General features: G+C 39.0%; 1 protein-coding gene across 3 annotated transcripts in view; it reads right to left on the reverse strand.

The window, feature by feature from the left end:
• Nucleotides 1-58: 58 nt before the first annotated feature.
• scn1lab (sodium channel, voltage-gated, type I like, alpha b) overlaps nucleotides 59-19,459 on the reverse strand; it is a 79,824-nt gene continuing 60,423 nt past the window's right edge. For all 3 annotated transcript variants that reach the window (XM_054795588.1, XM_054795678.1, XM_054795769.1), the window contains 9 exons: nucleotides 18,642-18,796; nucleotides 17,073-17,246; nucleotides 15,567-15,689; nucleotides 12,774-13,049; nucleotides 11,421-11,474; nucleotides 10,058-10,195; nucleotides 8,736-8,840; nucleotides 8,345-8,615; nucleotides 59-8,253 (listed from right to left, as the gene is read on the reverse strand). In XM_054795588.1, the coding sequence (XP_054651563.1) occupies nucleotides 7,082-8,253; nucleotides 8,345-8,615; nucleotides 8,736-8,840; nucleotides 10,058-10,195; nucleotides 11,421-11,474; nucleotides 12,774-13,049; nucleotides 15,567-15,689; nucleotides 17,073-17,246; nucleotides 18,642-18,796 (2,468 nt within the window). In that variant the 3' untranslated portion in view covers nucleotides 59-7,081. The remainder of the gene's footprint in view (nucleotides 8,254-8,344; nucleotides 8,616-8,735; nucleotides 8,841-10,057; nucleotides 10,196-11,420; nucleotides 11,475-12,773; nucleotides 13,050-15,566; nucleotides 15,690-17,072; nucleotides 17,247-18,641; nucleotides 18,797-19,459) is intronic.

Here is a 19,459-nt window from a genome sequence, read left to right on the forward strand (position 1 = left end):
TGTTAAGAAAAAAATCGCGAGAAAAAGACACAATTTTCCGAGAATAATGTCATTATATTATGAGGAAAAATAACGCCATTTTAGGAGCAACGTTGTTAGTGTTTACTGCAATTAAATTCAATCGTTAAAGTGCCCCCCTCTGGCCACACAAGTAAATAAAGGGCCAACATCACCAATAACGATTCTATGTCCTTGAACGTTTTTCAAGGTCATTGGTGATTTTGGTAGTATCAGTATTGGGTCGATACCAGTGTGATGAGATTACTGTAATATTTTTTGCCCAAGCGCTCCAAACACAGAAATGATCCAAAAGGAAAACCCACACAAACAGCAAGAGAATTGCTGCAAATGCCAAAAATACACACAAACCCTGAAAAACAACTGCATGCCGAAAATGTTTCTCATGAAAAATGTTGGTAGTGTCAGTATCAGATTTATACGATAGCGCGATGTTGTCCTTTATTTTGACAAACATCTGTGTATTTTTTGCTGTGTTGTTGATATTGTGTCATCATTGATATTGTCAACCCATAAAAGTCACATTCTAGTGGCGCCTTAATTCACAAATCGGTATTATTAGCATTCTGCTTTAATGCCAGCAAGTGGCGCCAGTACCACCTCTTGTTTTGCCACACACCGCCATCTTCAAGAGGAATGTGATGTTGGGTTGCTAGGCAACTGGAAGGGAGGAAGCAGGTGGATGCGGACTGGAAGGAGGTGGGGGTTGGGCCTCACATCATTCTTCTTCCTCTTTCTCCTGCCATATAGCGTGGATCAAAAATACCGAAAGCATCGACACAAAGGGTAGTACTAGTATCGGATCAATATTGCCGTGATGACGTCGATATTTTTCAGTTTTTTTTCACAAATTATGTTTTTCATTGCATTGTAGATATATTTAAATATCGTTATAAAATAGTTTTTGGACACAGGAGGTCTTTGAAGGATTTTAATGACCCAACTTTTCTTGACTTATTTTGCACTATTTTCTTTATTATAAAATAAAGAAAATAATTGTATTACTTTGTTATTGTTTTATATTGGTGTATTTATATACTGTTAAATTGTTCACAAATAGTTGATAAAAACCTTTTTCCCCCCCTAAAATGTATGTCCTGCGTTTTATTCGGATTATAATTATCAACAAATGATAGGCAAAGTCACAAAATCATTCGATGATCTTGAAAATTATCGGTATCAGTATCAGCAATACTTGCCCTTTATCTATTTTGTATCTTAGTATATATGAAGCAAGACCACATCTGTAAAGTAAATAAGCAAGCAAGTAAACCAACGAGTAGGTGACGCAGCAAACTAGACAATGTGAAACTAACAGTAAACTCGCAATCAGAATTCAGATCATGTCTTTCCTCCTTTAATCGGCGTGGTATCGACCTCCTTGACACGTTTGTAGCCAAACAAAAACACGGCAAAGATGCGACAAATACAGTAATAAATATCTACATCTTTGATAAAATATAAAAGATAAAGTATATAAAGTGCTTTCTTCTCCATCTTTTTTTGTCATTTGGAAACAAACCCCCACTCTGCTTCATATCAAAGCCTTGCCTTCCTGGAGCTTTCGATCAAAAACAGCATCGCTAATCCTGTTGCCTGCAAAACCTAACGTTTTAAAGGATTTTTTTTTTTTTTAATATTGGAAAACCTTAAGTGAATATATCTTGAGTGCACAAATTGTTTCCCTAAAAAGTTTTTATTTGGGATTTTTTTTTTGTTTTTGTCATATCTTCGATGGAACAAAATGCAGCACAATTCATTTTTCGTAAAAACAAGAAGACTTAGGAAAAATATGTAATTTTATTCTTTTGGTTGTTCAAACAATAAGAGCATGTGTGCGCGGAGTCACTTCCTGCATGCAGTTCACCAAAAACATCACACAAGTGATTAGTGACGGCAACGAGGCTTGAAATAGTTTGTATCTACAGATCATTGTTGACTTTTATTATATGCGGAAAACCAGAACAAAACCTGAAGACTGGTGGATCACTCTACTACAGTAAAAGTGTATACATCCAACTCTTTCTCACATACACATACACACACACACACAAACACATGACCGCTCCAATGAAACAGTGCCCTTACATGAAATGAAAGCGTGACCAAAATTGTTATATGACTATTTACAAAGCACTACAGCAAAGTACTTCTTTGAAATTTTGTCACTTTTCTGCAAAAGTTGTGTATTTTAGTGTAGGGTAGGAGAGGACAGAAAGCAGGAATATTTAGGACCAAAATACATTTTCTTGCAGAGCCAAAAACCAACTCACAAGGTCAAGCTTATGTGTTCACTAGTTTGACACATTAGCCGAAAGTAGTTTGTACTTTAGCGTCATTTTGCCGGTATGGATTATATTTTTTACATTGTAAAAATAATTGCCTTCAAAGTCTGACCTATTACTATAGTTAGGGTACTGTAATTACTTGCCCATCTTAAGTGCTGTTCTTCCTCAGGTAATAACCTCTATGATTGCACTTGAGATATTGTATTTTCTCAAGTAACGACCTTTAGAAAAGTTGCTGGTTTTTAAGTGCCAGATTTCCTCAAATAACCCTTATAATTATTTGCCCATTTGAAGTACCGTACTACCTCTAATAATGACCCCTAAAATTATTTGCCCATTTAAAGTACCGTATTTCTTCAAATAATGACCCTTAAAATCTTTGCCCACTTGACGTGCCATATTTCCTCAAATAATGACCCCTGTAATTTGCAAATCTGAAGAATCATATTTCTTCAAATAATGCCCACCAATAATTAAAAATGAGCCCGATAATTATTTGCCCATTTGAAGTGCCACATTTGCTCAAATAATAACCCCTAAAATGATTTGCCCATTTGAAGTACCTTATTTTCTGAAATAATGACCCCTAGAATTACATGCCAATTCAAAGTGCCGTATTTCCTGAAATAACGACCCCATACTTATATTTGTCTACCCCTCTGTATCTACGTTGTTATGCGTCTTCCTGGCTGTTCTGTTGCTCCTCCGTGAGTTTTTCTGCTCCTTTATTTTTTTCAGTGTTTTCCTCCATTTTTCTCGCCGTGCTTTTAGATGGACTGCGCTGTTGATTTATGTTCCTCCATTGGCTGGTGCTTTTTGTATTGGGCTCATAGCCTGTGTCAAATTGAATACTTCCGTCGATAGACTTCAATAAGTATAGTGTGCACACTCTGTACTTAGTTCCTGAGTGCACCAATTTTGACAGAGTAGAGCTGTCCCAAATCCATTACTAAATCCATTACTTCAAGACAATCACAATATTTAAATGAATTGCTTTGAAATGAAACCACTCAACAAAACATAACCTCCAACATTTGGATTGCCAGCTTTTTTGGGGGGAATCTTGAGAGCAACATGTGATGATGAAACTTATGCAGTCAAAAGTAAATGTAAGTAAGGAAGTGTGCAAATTGAGACACAGCGATATTACTACTTTTACGACTACATTTCATCATTTATATAAATGATCCACTTTTCCACAAATATGGTAAACAAATTATTCTGTTAAATGTCTATATTGTTCAGGGTCATACATAGGCTAGAGACTATCCCAGCTGACTTGGATGAGAGGCGGGGTACACCCTGGACTGGTCACCAATCAATCGCAGGACACTCTATACAAACGCACATGCACACTCACATTCACACATATGGACAATTTAGAGTCTCCAATTAGCGTAACATGCTTGTTTTTTGGGTTGTGGGAGTAGGTTGTGTGTTGTGTGCCAGGAAAAAAGTCATGCAAGCATGGGAAGAACCCCACCCCACAAAGAGTGGTTGGAGCCAAGGGTTGATCCCAGCACCTCAGTGCACAGGTTGTCTGTGTTTCAAAAATGTACAGGTTTTAGTACTTCTGTACAGTACAGTCCTGACTGTTGCCAAGGAAGGGACCGTGGCTCTGTAATGCACATTCAATACATGGATTTTTCAATGCATTGTACAAATGAACACAAGGCAATTGTACTTCAGAATGATGGGGGTATTTGTCAAAGTCAAGGCAAAGGACTGTCAACTTTGACATCTGGTGTCTTGACTATCAAGACACGTCCGTGGGAAGAAAACATTCGGGCAACATGGAATTTGGCCGCTACTTCATCCCGGTTGGCTTGTGGCGTACCATGGCTGCGATTTCTGAGTGAACCCTGTGAGCAAATATGGCTCAAGATCAACCTCATCCTGGAGGGTCAACTGTTTTGACACCGAAATAACTACTACTTCTACAACTACTTCAATAGGGTGTTGGCCACTGACTTCTTCTACCAGTGGTGAGTGTACTCTGGCACTTACCACTCAGGGAGAGAACCTACAATTTCCAGCATTGACTTTGTCGGAAAGTTGACAACATTCTGAATGAGACAAAGAGTAAATGAAAAGACTCTACATTCTCGCCAATAATTGCCACCATTTCCCTCAAAAAGAAGAAAACAAGCTGTGCATTACACCCATTCTTAAATTCAAGACACTGGATTTATAGTACAGTGGAACACGTTTAAGCCCGTTCTATGTCAACCAACCAAGTTCTGGCTCCACCTTGCTCTTATTACTAAAAAGCCCCTCTTCAAGGACACCTGGACCTTTTTTGGGAATTTTGCCCATCATCCACAATTCTTATGCGAGATATGAACACGTCTTTCTCTTGTCTGTGCATTCTAAATAAAGAAAACCGGAGCATGAGGCAGCTAACAATGCAGGTAATGGGATTCACCTATTCCACCTATAAAGCCCTCTATTAAAACACCTCCCAAAACCCACAACCAAACCAATTATTGTTTTATATACATGCTGTGACCATGCACGTGCATTGTTAGCTGCCTCGTGCTAGCTGTTTACCTGTCTTTAAAACGCACAGAAAAGGGAAAGACACATGTTCATATCTCACATAAGGACTGCGGATGATGGTCAAAATTCCAAATAAAACAGTTTTCCTTTAATGACCAAAGGGCTCATTTCCATAGACACGCTGTATATTTTTGTAAGAGTATAAAATAAATGAATAATAAATAAATATTAATAAATAAAAATAAATAAATAAAAATATGCACAAATGGAGGAAAACCATGTCAACAAACAAAAGTCTTTTATTATCACCCTTTCCCCTTTTGCCTCTGAACAAAGTTACAAGTAAATGTGCACGCAATGGCTAGTTTCGGTTTTGGTTATGTCGACAACCGCTTATGTCAATGTGAGTTCAAGGGGTTAAACGGGTTCCACTGTAGCAGCAGCAGCAGCAGCAGCAGCACTGGCTACAGACAATTTAGCAGTACACTGAAGCATGTCAGTTAGCAAAAACAACCAAGCAACCGAATGGAAAATCACAAGCATTTGCAGGAGTCTTTTCTTGTGAATGACCTGGTCCCTTCAGAGATGTACTCGGGGATTCTCTGTAAACACTAGGGGTGTAACGATTCATTCACTGCATCAATTTATATTCCTACAATTCAATTACATCGATCTGCGTTCTCAAGTTTCCATTCAGGACGACATATACAGTATATCGATCTAACATCGTTTAAAAGGTAATCAATCGATTGAATCGACACTAGGAAATGAAGCATTGGATGGAAGCACGGCAGGCTTTACATGGATGTGCTTTTTTATCACTTTTAGTGATAAAGACGTTAAATGTTAGTCTGCCTGTCGGTGCCGTCATTGTCTATCGGGTATGTGGTGGTCATGGGAGTTGTAGTTGACCTGTGAAATACAGTTGATTGGGTTCTTCTTCTTTTGGTCAGTTCAGTCACTTCATTCGGTATTCATACTTAACTCATTTGTCCTTATTTGAAATGCATTTGAAGTGACATTTATGGGGACAATATGCAAAGTAAGGACGTTTTGTACGCCTTTGGACGGTAGTTTACGGTCCAGTAGCAGCAAATCTGATGGTGCGAAATATGCAAATTTTGTCCCGGAATTACTGTGTGCATGCAATTTGTAATGTGGCGTGGAAACGAATACAGCGTGCTGCTGCAGCATTATGGCACTTGATTTTCTTCCCTGGACTTTTTGATTATCAAAAAAATGTAAATGGATACTCTGTTGACTATTAACACAAATGTCACAGCCTAAGTTATGACATATTTTGTAGTCCAGTTGCACTTGCCAAGGTCCGTGGGTCAATCACAGCTTTTGTCTTGACTCAATGTTAAAGCAATGGGAACCAAAGGCACTATTTTCCGGGATGAAACTTGCTTTAACTTCTTTAATACTTGGGGTAGAGAAGTGAATGATGTATCAAATTAAAGTTCAAGTCATGTTTTATTAGACAGCAATAATCACAGACTTGATTTTACATTTTTCAAAATTTTGTAACATTCCTAACATATGCGCACTGCAAAACTTCTGTCAGTGTATTTTTGCTAGTTGCTGCACCGTTCTGTCAAATGACTGCTCTGATCAGGAGGATTATCAGCCCCAAAAAGCCCCTGCTTCCATCGGCTGGTACAGGAGAGAAAGTTTCAACACCTAATTGAAGATACCATACCACATTAATTAGCTGAGGAATTTGCATAATGTCTCTCATTGGGTGCAAAGTGCAGGTTTGGGTTGCACTATTTAAAGTAAATAATTAATCATGGACAGCTATACCACCCTCTGTGCATCCTGATTTTGTATTGCATTTTTAACTAATTTTTTGTACTCATTGGTAATTTATGCTTAAGTATGGCAGCATCCTTAATTATTTATATCTGATTCCCTTACAAAAAACAACAGGAACCTAGGAAACGTCACCTTCAGTGTCCAGTATCCAGGTATTTATTTCACAGTCATAGTGGTTGAATTTTTGGCTACAAAGTTACCGAATTGATTTAAAGTTACTGTATCATTTCAGATCATACTGTTCTAAATGAACCAATATCGTACTTGAATAGTATCGACAAACACAAATCGTGATACGATTGCAATCGTTATTAAAACAAATCGGTACACCCCTAGTAAACACACATATCTGTACTTGCTCTCCTCGACTTGAGGAATTCGACAAACTCGGAACCACAAACACACCAAGACTGTGACTACCTACCTCCATGAGAAGCTGTAAACATTTGGAAAAAAATCTATTTATCTTTCAAGTCTTTGACTTTGTTCTCTTTCTCGTACTTGTCCTTGTCGGATTTTGTTACACTGTTGTACGAGGGTGGGGAGGCTGTAGAGGGGGTCATGTCTGTTTTGTCCGACGTGGAGTTTTCATGGTATTTGCTGATGACCATTACATCCTTATCGGGGTCTCGTAACCCCACTTTTAACTGCTCCTTGTAGAGGGCCGAAGCCTTCTTCATGGTCATGCAAATCATGTAGCGGCGGAAGGCTCTCTGGATAATAATGGCGGACATGTCCTCCTGCTTGCGGCGGAGAGTGGTGGTGATGGGCTCATACGACACCTTTGAGGGGTTAGAGGCCATGAAACGCTCCTCCATCTGCCCGCGCAACACGTCCATCTCACCACCTTCACCGAGTACTCGTTTGGTGAAGGCAAAGAGGATGTCGAGGCAGTGGATGCGCTCGCCACTGACCATCGGCAAGTCCATGGAGATGAGCTGAATCATGTTCGGCTTGGGTATACGCAGGGGTGGATCCAGCGCATCAGCAAAGTCAGAAAGCTTGCTGTACTCCATGAACTGCGTGGCGCCCGGGTCGAAGCGCTCCCACACTTCGTAAAACATCTCAAAGTCGTCCTCACTCAGAGGCTCTGCGCTCTCTTCTGTGGCCACGCTGAAGTTCTCCAGAATGACAGCGATGTACATGTTGACCACGATGAGAAAGCAGATGATGATGTAGCTGACAAAGAAGAAGATGCCCACCGATGGGTTGCCGCAGTTGCTTTTGTAGGTGTTCCCCGGGTGCTCCATCTGGCTATTGCAGTCGGGTTCCCGCTTGTTCAGGATGGGCGCCAGCAGACCATCCCACCCAGCTGAGGTAGTGATCTGGAACAAACAGATCATACTGTTTCCAAAGGTCTCAAAATTGAACATGTCGTCGATTCCAGACTCCCGCTTCACATAGGCAAAGTTAGACATGCCAAAGATGGCGTAGATGAACATGACCAAGAAGAGTAGTAGGCCAATGTTGAATAGGGCAGGAAGTGACATCATCAAGGCAAAGAGAAGCGTCCGGATGCCCTTGGCACCCTTAATAAGGCGGAGAATACGTCCAATTCGGGCTAGACGGATCACTCGAAATAAGGTTGGGGAAACAAAGTATTTCTCGATGACTTCAGACAAAAACATACCTGCAAAAATCAAAAAGATCCCATTTGAACACAACTGAACTCAACAGTGGACTAAAAAAACCCACAAGAATAATTACTTGTACTTCCTTACCTACAATTGACAGGATCACCACCACAAAATCAAATATATTCCAGCCTATGGTGAAGTAATAGTGACGCAGGGAGATCATCTTCAGCACACACTCCCCTGTGAAGAGCACAATGAAGACGAGGTTGATCCAGTAGAGGATGTTGTCCATATCTCGGGTCTGGTCATCCGTCTCCACCATCATGGTCACCATGTTAAGGCAGATGAGGATCATGATAACAATATCAAAAGCCTGCTTTGTTATGCAGTCAAATACGCAGCCTTGGAAAGCATTCTGAGGGCGAAATAGAACAAAAAGGAGAAACATTGGGTAATTGACAGGAACATCAGAGTAAGAGAAAAGGTACAAAGAACATTTGAGCATCAACAAGGTCTGGGGGCAACTCTGCCTTACTGTTGGCCGAGGTATTGGTTTTTGTGGTTTCTTCGAGCCAAGCTTCTTCATAGCATTGTAGTATTTTTTCTGCTCCTCTGTCATGAAGATATCCTGCCCTCCAAAGTATAGAAAACATACAAAAAACCTTGTTATAACCACTGAGATGGACATTTTTTTTATGTAACAATGACTTTCTTGGATGCTTTTCCGATAGCCAATTCAAATTTTGCACTACCACACATAAGATCTCGCAAATCCTTCATTGTGACTTTTGACAACAGGGCAACAATAGACAGTGGGGAAAATGAGTATTCGCCTCTGCATATAACTCATCCTTTTCAAGAGAAGTGGGCAGCGACAGTGCAGCACCTGGGGACCGGATCTGGGTTGTCGGTCAGAATGCTGGTCAGTGAAGCATCCATGTGTGGGCGACCCAGGGTGCGAAGTGGGTGAAGTGTCTTGCCCAACCACAACCTTCCTTCCATCCCAGTCACCGCTGGGATGGAAGGAAGGATTCAAACCGCCGAACCTCCGGTTACTGCACGACCCTCTCTACTTCCTCAGCCTTGTTGGCAAGCAGAGAGGTCAGACGTTTCTTGTAGGTGCTAACCAGGGTTGCACACGACTGGAGGGTTTTTTGGTTTCCACCTCCATGTTTGACAGTAGAGATGGTGTTATTGGACTCATAGTGACCATTTGTCTGCCTCCAAACCCGTTCAGTCTACTTGATACCAAAGAGTTCAATTTTTGTGTCATGTGACCATATGACCAGCCTTGTGTGACTCGTTCAGGTGTTGATTGTCAAACATTCAGACAGGCCAGCCTGGATATGTGTCTTCTTGAGCAGGAGGATCTTGTGGCCACTGCAGGATCTCAATCCATTACAGCAAAGTGTCTGATGCTTTTCCTGCTGACTCCTGCTTCCAACTCCCTTGACATCATTAACCAGCTCCCCCCTTTCATTCTGGGCTGGCCCCCCCACCTCTCTCACAATCACCTTTTACCCACTTTAGCCACTGAAATCTTGCATGGAGCACCAGATGAGGGTGACTGAATTTTATCTTGTATTTCTTGCATTGAGTTCATTTTTTTTTTACATTTTGTCTCTTTCTGTGAATAAAAAACGATGCAAAAACTTATTTCCCCCACTATATCTGCCAAAATCAAAATGGTATGCCAGTGAGCTTGGGGTTTCTGATCTATCTCAAGAAAACAACTCCAACTCTTCAATAAAATCCATGTGTTCAGTCTTTCAACATAATTTTGTACATGCTTTGGGAAAACATTTGTTATAACAGAACGGGCTGTTTGGGGATGGTTCCCTGAAGAAGGCTACTTATCTTTTTCTTCTGCTGGTTGAAGTTGTCAATAATCACACCAATGAACAGGTTGAGGGTAAAAAAGGAACCAAAGATGATAAAGATGACGAAGTACAGGTACATGTACAAGTTGACTTCATATTTGGGCTGATGCTCCAGCTAGAGGGATGACAGCAGGGACAAAGAAATAGTTATTGAGGTTTGGAAAATGTCTGTATAAATATATTGTCTCAGACAATGTATCCTCCAATTGTTTATGGCATTACATAAAGCAAGCAGTGTGAATTATGTAAACGTGTTTTGGAGAAACGCCCTCTCCGACACCTAGCTGGGACGACCCAGCGGCCTGTGGGGCAGCGGAGTGGAGTACCGCCACTAGCCGTTTTAGAGTGAGATGGAGGCTGTAACGCTGTAATGATGTAGGTTGTAACGCTAGCCTGACGGCCATGCTAAAGGCTAGACCGTGACTTCATGTACAGTTGCAGTCAGAGGTTCACATACATCATGGGCATGTATATATGTATACTGTAATCCCTCGTTTATCGCAATTAACTGCTTCCAGGCCCGACCGTGATAAGCGAATTTCCGCCAAGTAGGATTCCTTATTTAAACATGGAATATTTTCGTAGTTTCAGTATAGAAAACCTGTTTACATTTTTTTTTTACATAATTAGAGCCTTCCAGACATTAAATAACACCCTTTAGTCACCTTTACTTGTATTACCCAATATATTAGATATAAAAACAAAAAATAAGACATAAGGCATAAAAAATACCTAATATTGATTCACACGTTAGCATAGGGAGAGTTCGTTGCTCCTTTTTTACTTCCAGTTTCTGTACAGTACTTCCTGTGGTGGCTATTGTCTCAATGTCACATTACTGATACCTAGTACCTAGTGTAGAATACTACATTTTACAACGTATTTAAATGCATCTTCTGAAATCCTCATTTTTGTATTTTAGTTCATTTATCAAATTTTTATGCTTGAAAATGCTTGATAAAGGCAAAAAATAAAAGTGCTTAAATATGAATATTTCATGTTTTTGAAAAAACGTGACATTCAAAGTGCGACGTGACGAGGGATTACTGTACCTCAATTAACAGCTAGACGGCTGAAACTTGGATGCTCTTGGGCATTCCAAGCAGGCTAACAATCTTACGGAATGGCCTTCCCACAGTCATTCCGACTGCCACCTGCTATTTAAATGAAACCCAGGTATTTCCCAAAATAACAACACTGAAGAGATACAATGATGAAATGTCATGTTCTGTTTCAACACACATCACTTGAAAGTTAAATGTCAAATTATGACTACATAATGTAGTATAGGTTTCTTTTGGGATACAATTATTGTGTGCTGTAATTAAAAAGAAACTTACATCCCGAGAGTCCACAGCTGCATACATAATGTCCATCCAGCCCTTAAATGTTGCCTGGCAACAGATAGCAGTCAAACAGTTTAGTATCGGTGTTATCTACAATATAGACAGTGTACTGTACATATATATATATATATATATATATATATATATATATATATATATATATATATATATATATATATATATATATATATATATATATATATATATATATACATACACACACACATATACACATATATACATATACACATATACTTGTATATCTATATAGGTCTTAACTAAATCTGGCTAAAAGCATGATCCAATGCAGAACATACTTAGTAGGGGTGTAATGGTACGCCTTTATCGTGGTTCGGTATGTACTTGTTCTTTAGATTAAAGTGCAAGGATGCAGACAAGAGCAAGAGGAAGTGTTTGAAGCTTGTGACTGATTATTTTATTTGTAGTTTCTTATTTGTTGAAGTGCAGCATTAATAGTTCCAGCTTGTAGCCCTGCTCCCCATCTCTACTGAACACTGGGGGCACATTGCTTTCATCTTATCCATGCATCTTTGTCTGTTTACGTACCGTAAATTCCGGTGCATAACCCGCACCCAACAAATTCATACATTTAAGTATGCTGAAAATACACTGAAAACAAGTAAATTTACCTTAAATTACGTGGTGTCTTTGAACACAACCCCTCATTGCTCATAATAACAGGGTTTAAAGTGTGATTCAAAGGTTCTGCTACTCTTAACTAGACTTGTGTTAGACAAATAGATGTTTCGACTTGTGTGGTAACTTTTATCTTGACTGACATATTCAGTTCATTTGGAGCTGTTAATACATACAAATATACAGTATATAATCCTGTCCTGTCATTTACCTTTATGTTAATTATATACAGTAATAAGGCCATATAGACATAGACATAGCTGCTAATTGTCATGATTAATTAAAAAACTATGATTAACATTTGGAATCATTTGATAGTTCTAATATTTATATTCTACTACTTAAAAAATAATACAATAAAATATTTTTTAAAAATACAGACACTCAATGTCAAAAAGACACTTTTTATTATATTTTATTAATTTTGTTTTTATTTATTTTATTTGTTAAAATGTTTCATATATTTCTATTTTATTACAGGCATTCCTCTGAGGGCAACCACAACTGCAATGTGGCCGTCAGTGAAAACGAGTTTGACGTACCTGTTCTAATAGGTACCGTGTGAGAAATGTGTACCAAACCTAAGGTTCTGTACCAAAAAAACCCGATTACGAATGTACCATTACACCCCTATTTAGCATGGTGGAACCGTCATTAAAAATGCATGCAGTGACTTTTTATAACGCTCACCACTTGCAACAGCGCCAGATAGCCAGCACCCACGTTGTCGAAGTTGATTTTGACATTCTTCCACCGGGCGCTGTCGTTGACCAAATTCAGGCAGTCAGACTTGTTATTGACCACCTCGATGGGGAAGACCTCATCAGTGGTGGTGTTGATGCAGTAGTAGTACTTCCCTGCAAACAGGTTGACCCCCATGATGCTGAAGATGAGCCAAAAGATGAGGCAGACCAGCAGGACATTCATGATGGAGGGGATGGCCCCCAGTAGTGCGTTCACCACAACCTGGATAGGTTCAAAGGACAACACAAACTCAGCACCTTCTTGTTGTTCAAATGGAGGAGCTCTGCTGTTAAATGTAGTTCAAGGGGCCTTTAAATGCATCTAAACACTTGACTACTCTTAAACTGGACAAAATCTACATTTATTGAGTGCTTTTACCACAGTAGAACCCGTTTAAGCCTCTCTGATTGGCTGAGTCCACATAAGCGGTTGTCGACATAATGGAAACTAGCCATTGCTGGCACATTTACCTGTTACTTTGTCCAGAGACATACGGAAAATGGGCAATAATAAAGGATTTTTCAACCTACGGCAATTTGTTGACATTGTTAATGGGTGTATTTTGTTAGTTGCAGAAAAAGGAATAAAAGAACGGCTGAGAAGTCTACCGCCAAAGAAGAAAAGCTCGTAGAGATGTTTGATATTGGCTTTCTTACTGATATCCGATGTACCGATATTGTCCAGCACATCATTTCTGATGCCAATATAAGCATCAGGTCTTTCCTCAAACAAACGCAGTTATTCTCTGTTATTTTCTGTCATGCCCCTCCTAGGGGACAGAAATGTTTCCACGCCTCCCCGATTTGAAATACTATTGAGAAACTGATAATATCTATTTATTTATCGGTACTGTACTGAACTCAAAACTGAAACCAGGAAAATGCAACAACATGGAGAGCTGCGAAGAGTCAAATTGCATGTTGAGTATGATACTGTACATTTGTACATGTTGGCAGGTCAGCAGCAATATTGAATGTACTCCCTGCCACACCCCTGCCCCCGCTGACTGTTTGAGAAGCACTGAACTAACGTCTGGCCATATCTCTTGTAAAGATTGCTGAACACATTATGCTTCTTTTCCTGTGATGACACTGGATGCATTTCACAAATAAACACTGCAGAATAAGACACATACTGCAATATGCAATACAAGTTATACAAAAAGTGTCATATATATTTCAAACATTTTGTCGCAATAAATATAACAAATTCAGACCGATAGTCATAAAATGACGGATTATCGTACTATTTTTTCATTTCATTTATTTAATCTATAGGGACAAGTATATAGATTTTACATGTCATATACTATAGCACTTATAGTCAGAGCTAATTTGCAATGTTCGTCCCTACCACCAACAAGTAAGACAGATTAGACTTAATAAATTCACTAATAAGAATCCGATTAAATAATGCTGGCAACGATACTATATCATACCATGTTATAAAAACCTTTACAGACACCTTATGTTAAAATAATTTGTGAGTTTGTGGGAAAAAAATCATTGTTCCTGAAATGATCATTGAATGTGTTTTTTATTCTGCAGTACAATAATTTCGCATTTTCACTCCATCGCGTTTTTTCAAAAACATATTAATCAACAAATCATACTGTTTCGTGGTTGAATACGGCTTGTTATTAGTCAAAAAACCTGCACATTTAAACAAATGTAACATATTTTTTTGCCTAAATTAAGCATTTTCACAGATAAAAATCAACAAAAATACAAATAAAAAGCATTCAAAGATGTTGTGAGGATATGTAGTATCCTACACCAGTCACGAGGTGTCAGTAATGTTATTGTAATGTTCGAACAACAGGCTTTTATTGCAGGTTTGAATTATCTCTCACCAGGCAACACACGCGAGCACAAGTTTTATTTATGTCTTAAAAGGTTTATTTTCTCTTATTATGTCAACTATATTGGGTAATATGAGTGTAAAGGTGACTATAGGAGTTTTATATCATATCTAGATGGCGCTAATAATGTTAAAAAACATATTTAGAAGGTCGTAACAGGTTTCTATGCTCTAACTACAAAAATATTCAATTCCTAAATAAGGAATCCTACTTCGTGGCAATTCACTTATCACGATCGGGTCGGGACATTACCGTACCTCATATTCAAACTGCACTTTAATGTCTTTTCATTCAGTATCAGATCTTTGAGAAAATTGAGTTTAAACATTTCCGCAATTTGGGTCGGCACTTGTCATTAAGGGGTGATGGTGGGTCCTGCAGCCAAACCAGTGGAGAGCCACTGCTTCGACATTTGTCGACATAAACGGGTTCCACTGTACTAGACAGCTAAGAAGGCAAAGGTTGGATCGAGTAAAGTTTACAATTTCATAGGGAAAAAAAGCAAAACAGAAATAAACCTTAAGAGGCAGGATGAAGTCACAACATTTTGTCTGACTGCAAATGAAAAAAAAGACACACAACAAAGAAAAAAGATTACAGGTCACATTTACAAGGCACCAAACGAGCAGCGTCAAAAATACATTACGACACAATGCGAAAAGAAACATGCAGATAGAGGAAGTACATAGCTCAACTGGAAAGACGAGATCCTCATCATGCATTTTAATAATTTACTTTTTTAATTAAATGTATGTCGTCAAGTATATTGCTGTCAAGTTAAGGACAATTCATGTACTGAAACTGTCAAATGGCAAACTTAATATGTCTTGGTATCGACATTCCTTTACGAAGTGTGGATGAAAGCGGAGTCTACTTACCCTCATGCCCTCAAACCGAGACAGGGCTCTCAGTGGCCGGAGGGCTCGCAGTGTCCGGAGAGATTTGATGGCACTGAGTTCAGAATAGCCCAAAGCATTGGCCACAAGGCTGACAAGGGACACCTGGGAGAACACAGTGTATGAGACGTGCATGTTAACTCACTGACGTAGAAACTCATCCAAACGGATCATATAATTGACGTAAGTAAATTGAAGTAAATTGAAGTAAATTTCTAATGTAAAATACTATAAATTGACGGCCAACTGTGTCATGTTCCATATATGATACATGGTTCATGCTAAATGAGTCAACTTGACACTTTTTTGCGCAGCAAATGTACTTTGAATAGCAGCACCTGCTGCTCGTTGAGAAGAGCGATACGTGCTTTCATGTTAAGAGTATCCAATAAAACCAGAACAAGTTGCTAGATCTGTCACTAGAGTCGTCCCTCTCTACATTGCGGTTCAAACATCACCGCCTGATGATCGCTGTTTCGTGGCTCATTGCAAAAAATATGCATATTTAAGCAAATTGTATGTATTTTTTTGCCCAAATTAAGTATTTTCAAGCATAAAAATGGCTAAATGAACTGAAATACAACTATAAGTCATTAAGACCACCAATCAATGTGTGAATCTAGTATTCTGGATTGGTCACTAGGTGTCAGCAACTGTTGGGTGACACCAGACTACATTGCCCTAACAAAAGGCTTAAATTATCTAACATAATCAAAATAACATACTACTAACATACTCATGTGTACTATTTTGGGTAATATGAGCATTAAGGTGACTTTGAGGTGTTATTTCATGTCTAGAGGGCTCTACAAAACCGTATTTAGAAGATCATGAAACAGGTTTTCTATGCCATAATTACAAAAATATTCCATTTATAAATGAGGAATCCTACTTGGCAGAAATTCACGTCTGGAACAAATTAATTACTGTAGTCGCTTTTATGAAAAACAATCTAGAGAAGTCACAGGACACGGATAAATCCTGTTACATCTTTTTATTCTCTGGTAGATCAGGTGTGTATGAGGTTTGGTAAGAAGCAGCTACGGCGGCATCTACTGCACGGAGTTGTAACGACATGCTAAATTCACGGATAGTCCCATTATAATGTGTTTATAAGCGAGGGTGAACAGGTAGCACCAAATCCGCCATAAATAAATGAATGTACGGGAAATACTGTATTCATCATTGAAACGGTGACATTTATTGAGAGTCTTAATAGCATTTTTGGTGACAAATACGTAACGTCTCGTCACTGGTAAATACGATTTTGGAAAAGAGCTAGCTGACCTGACACACTACCATTTTGGGAAACCCATGTCCTGGGATAGTCAGATGACTGTCACATGACAACCACTCCAATATGTTTCTTATACGTCACTTCGGGACTTGATGAGTGTGTCACCATAGCGTCTTATGGGTTAAATCATTGCTCTACATAACTACCAAACACAGAAATGCATGTGTAAATATGCTCAATAGCGTACATACATCCACAATGAGGAAGTCAAGCCAGCACCAGGCATTGGTGAAGTACTTGACAAAGCCGTAGGCCACCCACTTCAACAGCATCTCCAGGATGAAGATATAGGTGAAGACTTTGTCTGCGTACTCCAGCATCGTTTTGATAGTCCTCCTCTGTTCAATGTAAATGTCCTCAAACGCCTGAGCACAATGCAAAGAATAGGTATGACACAATGCCTTGAGATGGAATTATACTGGTTGATGTCACGGTTTGTAGGCAAAGGCAGGCGAGTGAATCTCAAAACAAGTTCTTTATCCAAAACAAAACAAAAAAAGGGAAATACAAGACCAAAAAGTGCAAAAACTATAAATGCTGGTTCTAAAACAATGCAGGAGGACGTTGACAGGACACAGGTGACAATCATATGAAGCCAACAGACACAAGTGATCAACATGGAAAAAAACAAAGATGACAGCTACTGTCATTTCCAGTGTATAAGCTGGTTTTTTTTTTAACTTTCAACCCTGCGACTTGTACAGTGGTGCGACTAATTTATGGCTAAATTCTAATCTCGCGACATCTCCTTTACTTTAGAACAACTACTAATCGTTTAAATACTGTGACACTCACGAGTCAGTGAGGAAACAGTAGCTCTTTCTTTCTTTGGCAGGAGCCAATCACATGCTATCAATGAACTCACGACAAGCTTGTCAGCCCACAGAAATCGCAAGAGGTCATTCATTTCTCAATATAACAGTCTGACTCATGGTGTCATCTTACAAAGAATACTAAACTCATCACACAGCGACTTAACACTCAAAAGGTAGCTAGTAAATATACAATACAAGTGGGAATACGAGTTAAAGAAAAACTAAACTATTTTAACGTTTTCCCATAATGCATTGTGCCCAAGCAAAGCATTCATTGGATATATGTGCAGCTTATAGTCCGGTGCGGCTTTTATATGTACACTGTTTTGTCCTCTTATACACTGGAATTTACAGTAGTCCTACAAAAGTATTTGAATGGATACTTGAATCAATAAAATGGACTGTTTGGATTCATTCCAATTGCATGTAAGACAATATTCATTCTAACTCTGTAAAAGATGCTGTGCAGTGTCCGAATGATCTGAAAATACATCATTTCTGTCTGCATTTACAGTGGGGATATTAAGTATTTGATCCTTTGCTGATTTAGCAAGTTTACTGGCTTACAAATATATGAGCAGTACATAGCTTCATTTTAACAGAGAGTGACAGGATGTTAAAAAAAATGTACAAAAAACATAAAATAAACGTTATTAATGTGTACAGTATTTGATCCCCTAGCCATACTATTTCCCCCACTGAATATAGCTCAATGGATCAAATATTGGGCTTCATTGTAACTGTGTACCTTTTCGAGGGCCACAAAATATATAAGTGCGAAGGGTAAACATGTCGCACATTTGAGTGTACTCCCCTGAATGACAATTCCAAAAACATATAAGAATGTACTTACCTGAGCATACAAGGCCCATAAAGTTATCTGTTTCACTTACACAAGTAATGCATGCATTGATGTGCTTAACTCATGACAAAACACACACTCACCAGTGCTCCGCTGCTGAGGAGGATCATGAATATGATAAAAGATTCAAACCAGTTGTGCTCCACAATTATAAAACAGGTTTTCCTGAGGGTCCACCAGCTCTTAAACCTTTCCCCTTCCTCGTTAACCTGGCAGCACTGGAATCTGCGTACGCATCCTGCAATTGTGGAGAAAGATCATGGGTATAGAACAATATCTGCACCACTGAAAAGAATGGAGAAGGAATGCTTGATAAGCGAGTTAGTTAGTGTGCATTGATCATAAAACAGAGATTGCAAGCCAGACACTGACATTTGACCTCGAAAATTGTATTTAACCCAACCTACACTATAAATGTTTTAAACACCAAGTCAGTATGCATGAATACATTCTTGTATGTGCACTTTATCGTCTCGATGCACTGTTTTTCCATGGTGGTGTAGCATATGAACATTAATTTGCTGTAAACAACTGAGCCGGTAAAGGCCATGTCCACAAGAACACAGATATTTTCAAAAATGCACTTTTGCCCCTCTCCGATGTAAAAAAAAAAACTAAATCCACACTGTGATGTTTTCAAACTATTTCTGTCCACATGTATACGCATTCACAGGCTGTCATGCCAAAGTAAAGTGGGTCCTGCAGCCATGGACTGTTTTTGCAATTTTAACCCATCAGAAATGTCGATGACGTCATGTCCGTAGACGCACAGTAACAAACATGGCGACTCACAGGAGAAGACAATGTAGACTGCTAGCAAAGTGGAGTTACTTTTCAGTAGTTTATTTCACATTTGTCAGCAAAATTGATTGCATGTAAAACTGAAAATGGGTGAAATACT

The sequence above is a fragment of the Dunckerocampus dactyliophorus genome, chromosome 1, assembly GCF_027744805.1.
Source record: "Dunckerocampus dactyliophorus isolate RoL2022-P2 chromosome 1, RoL_Ddac_1.1, whole genome shotgun sequence".
NCBI lineage: Eukaryota > Metazoa > Chordata > Actinopteri > Syngnathiformes > Syngnathidae > Dunckerocampus > Dunckerocampus dactyliophorus.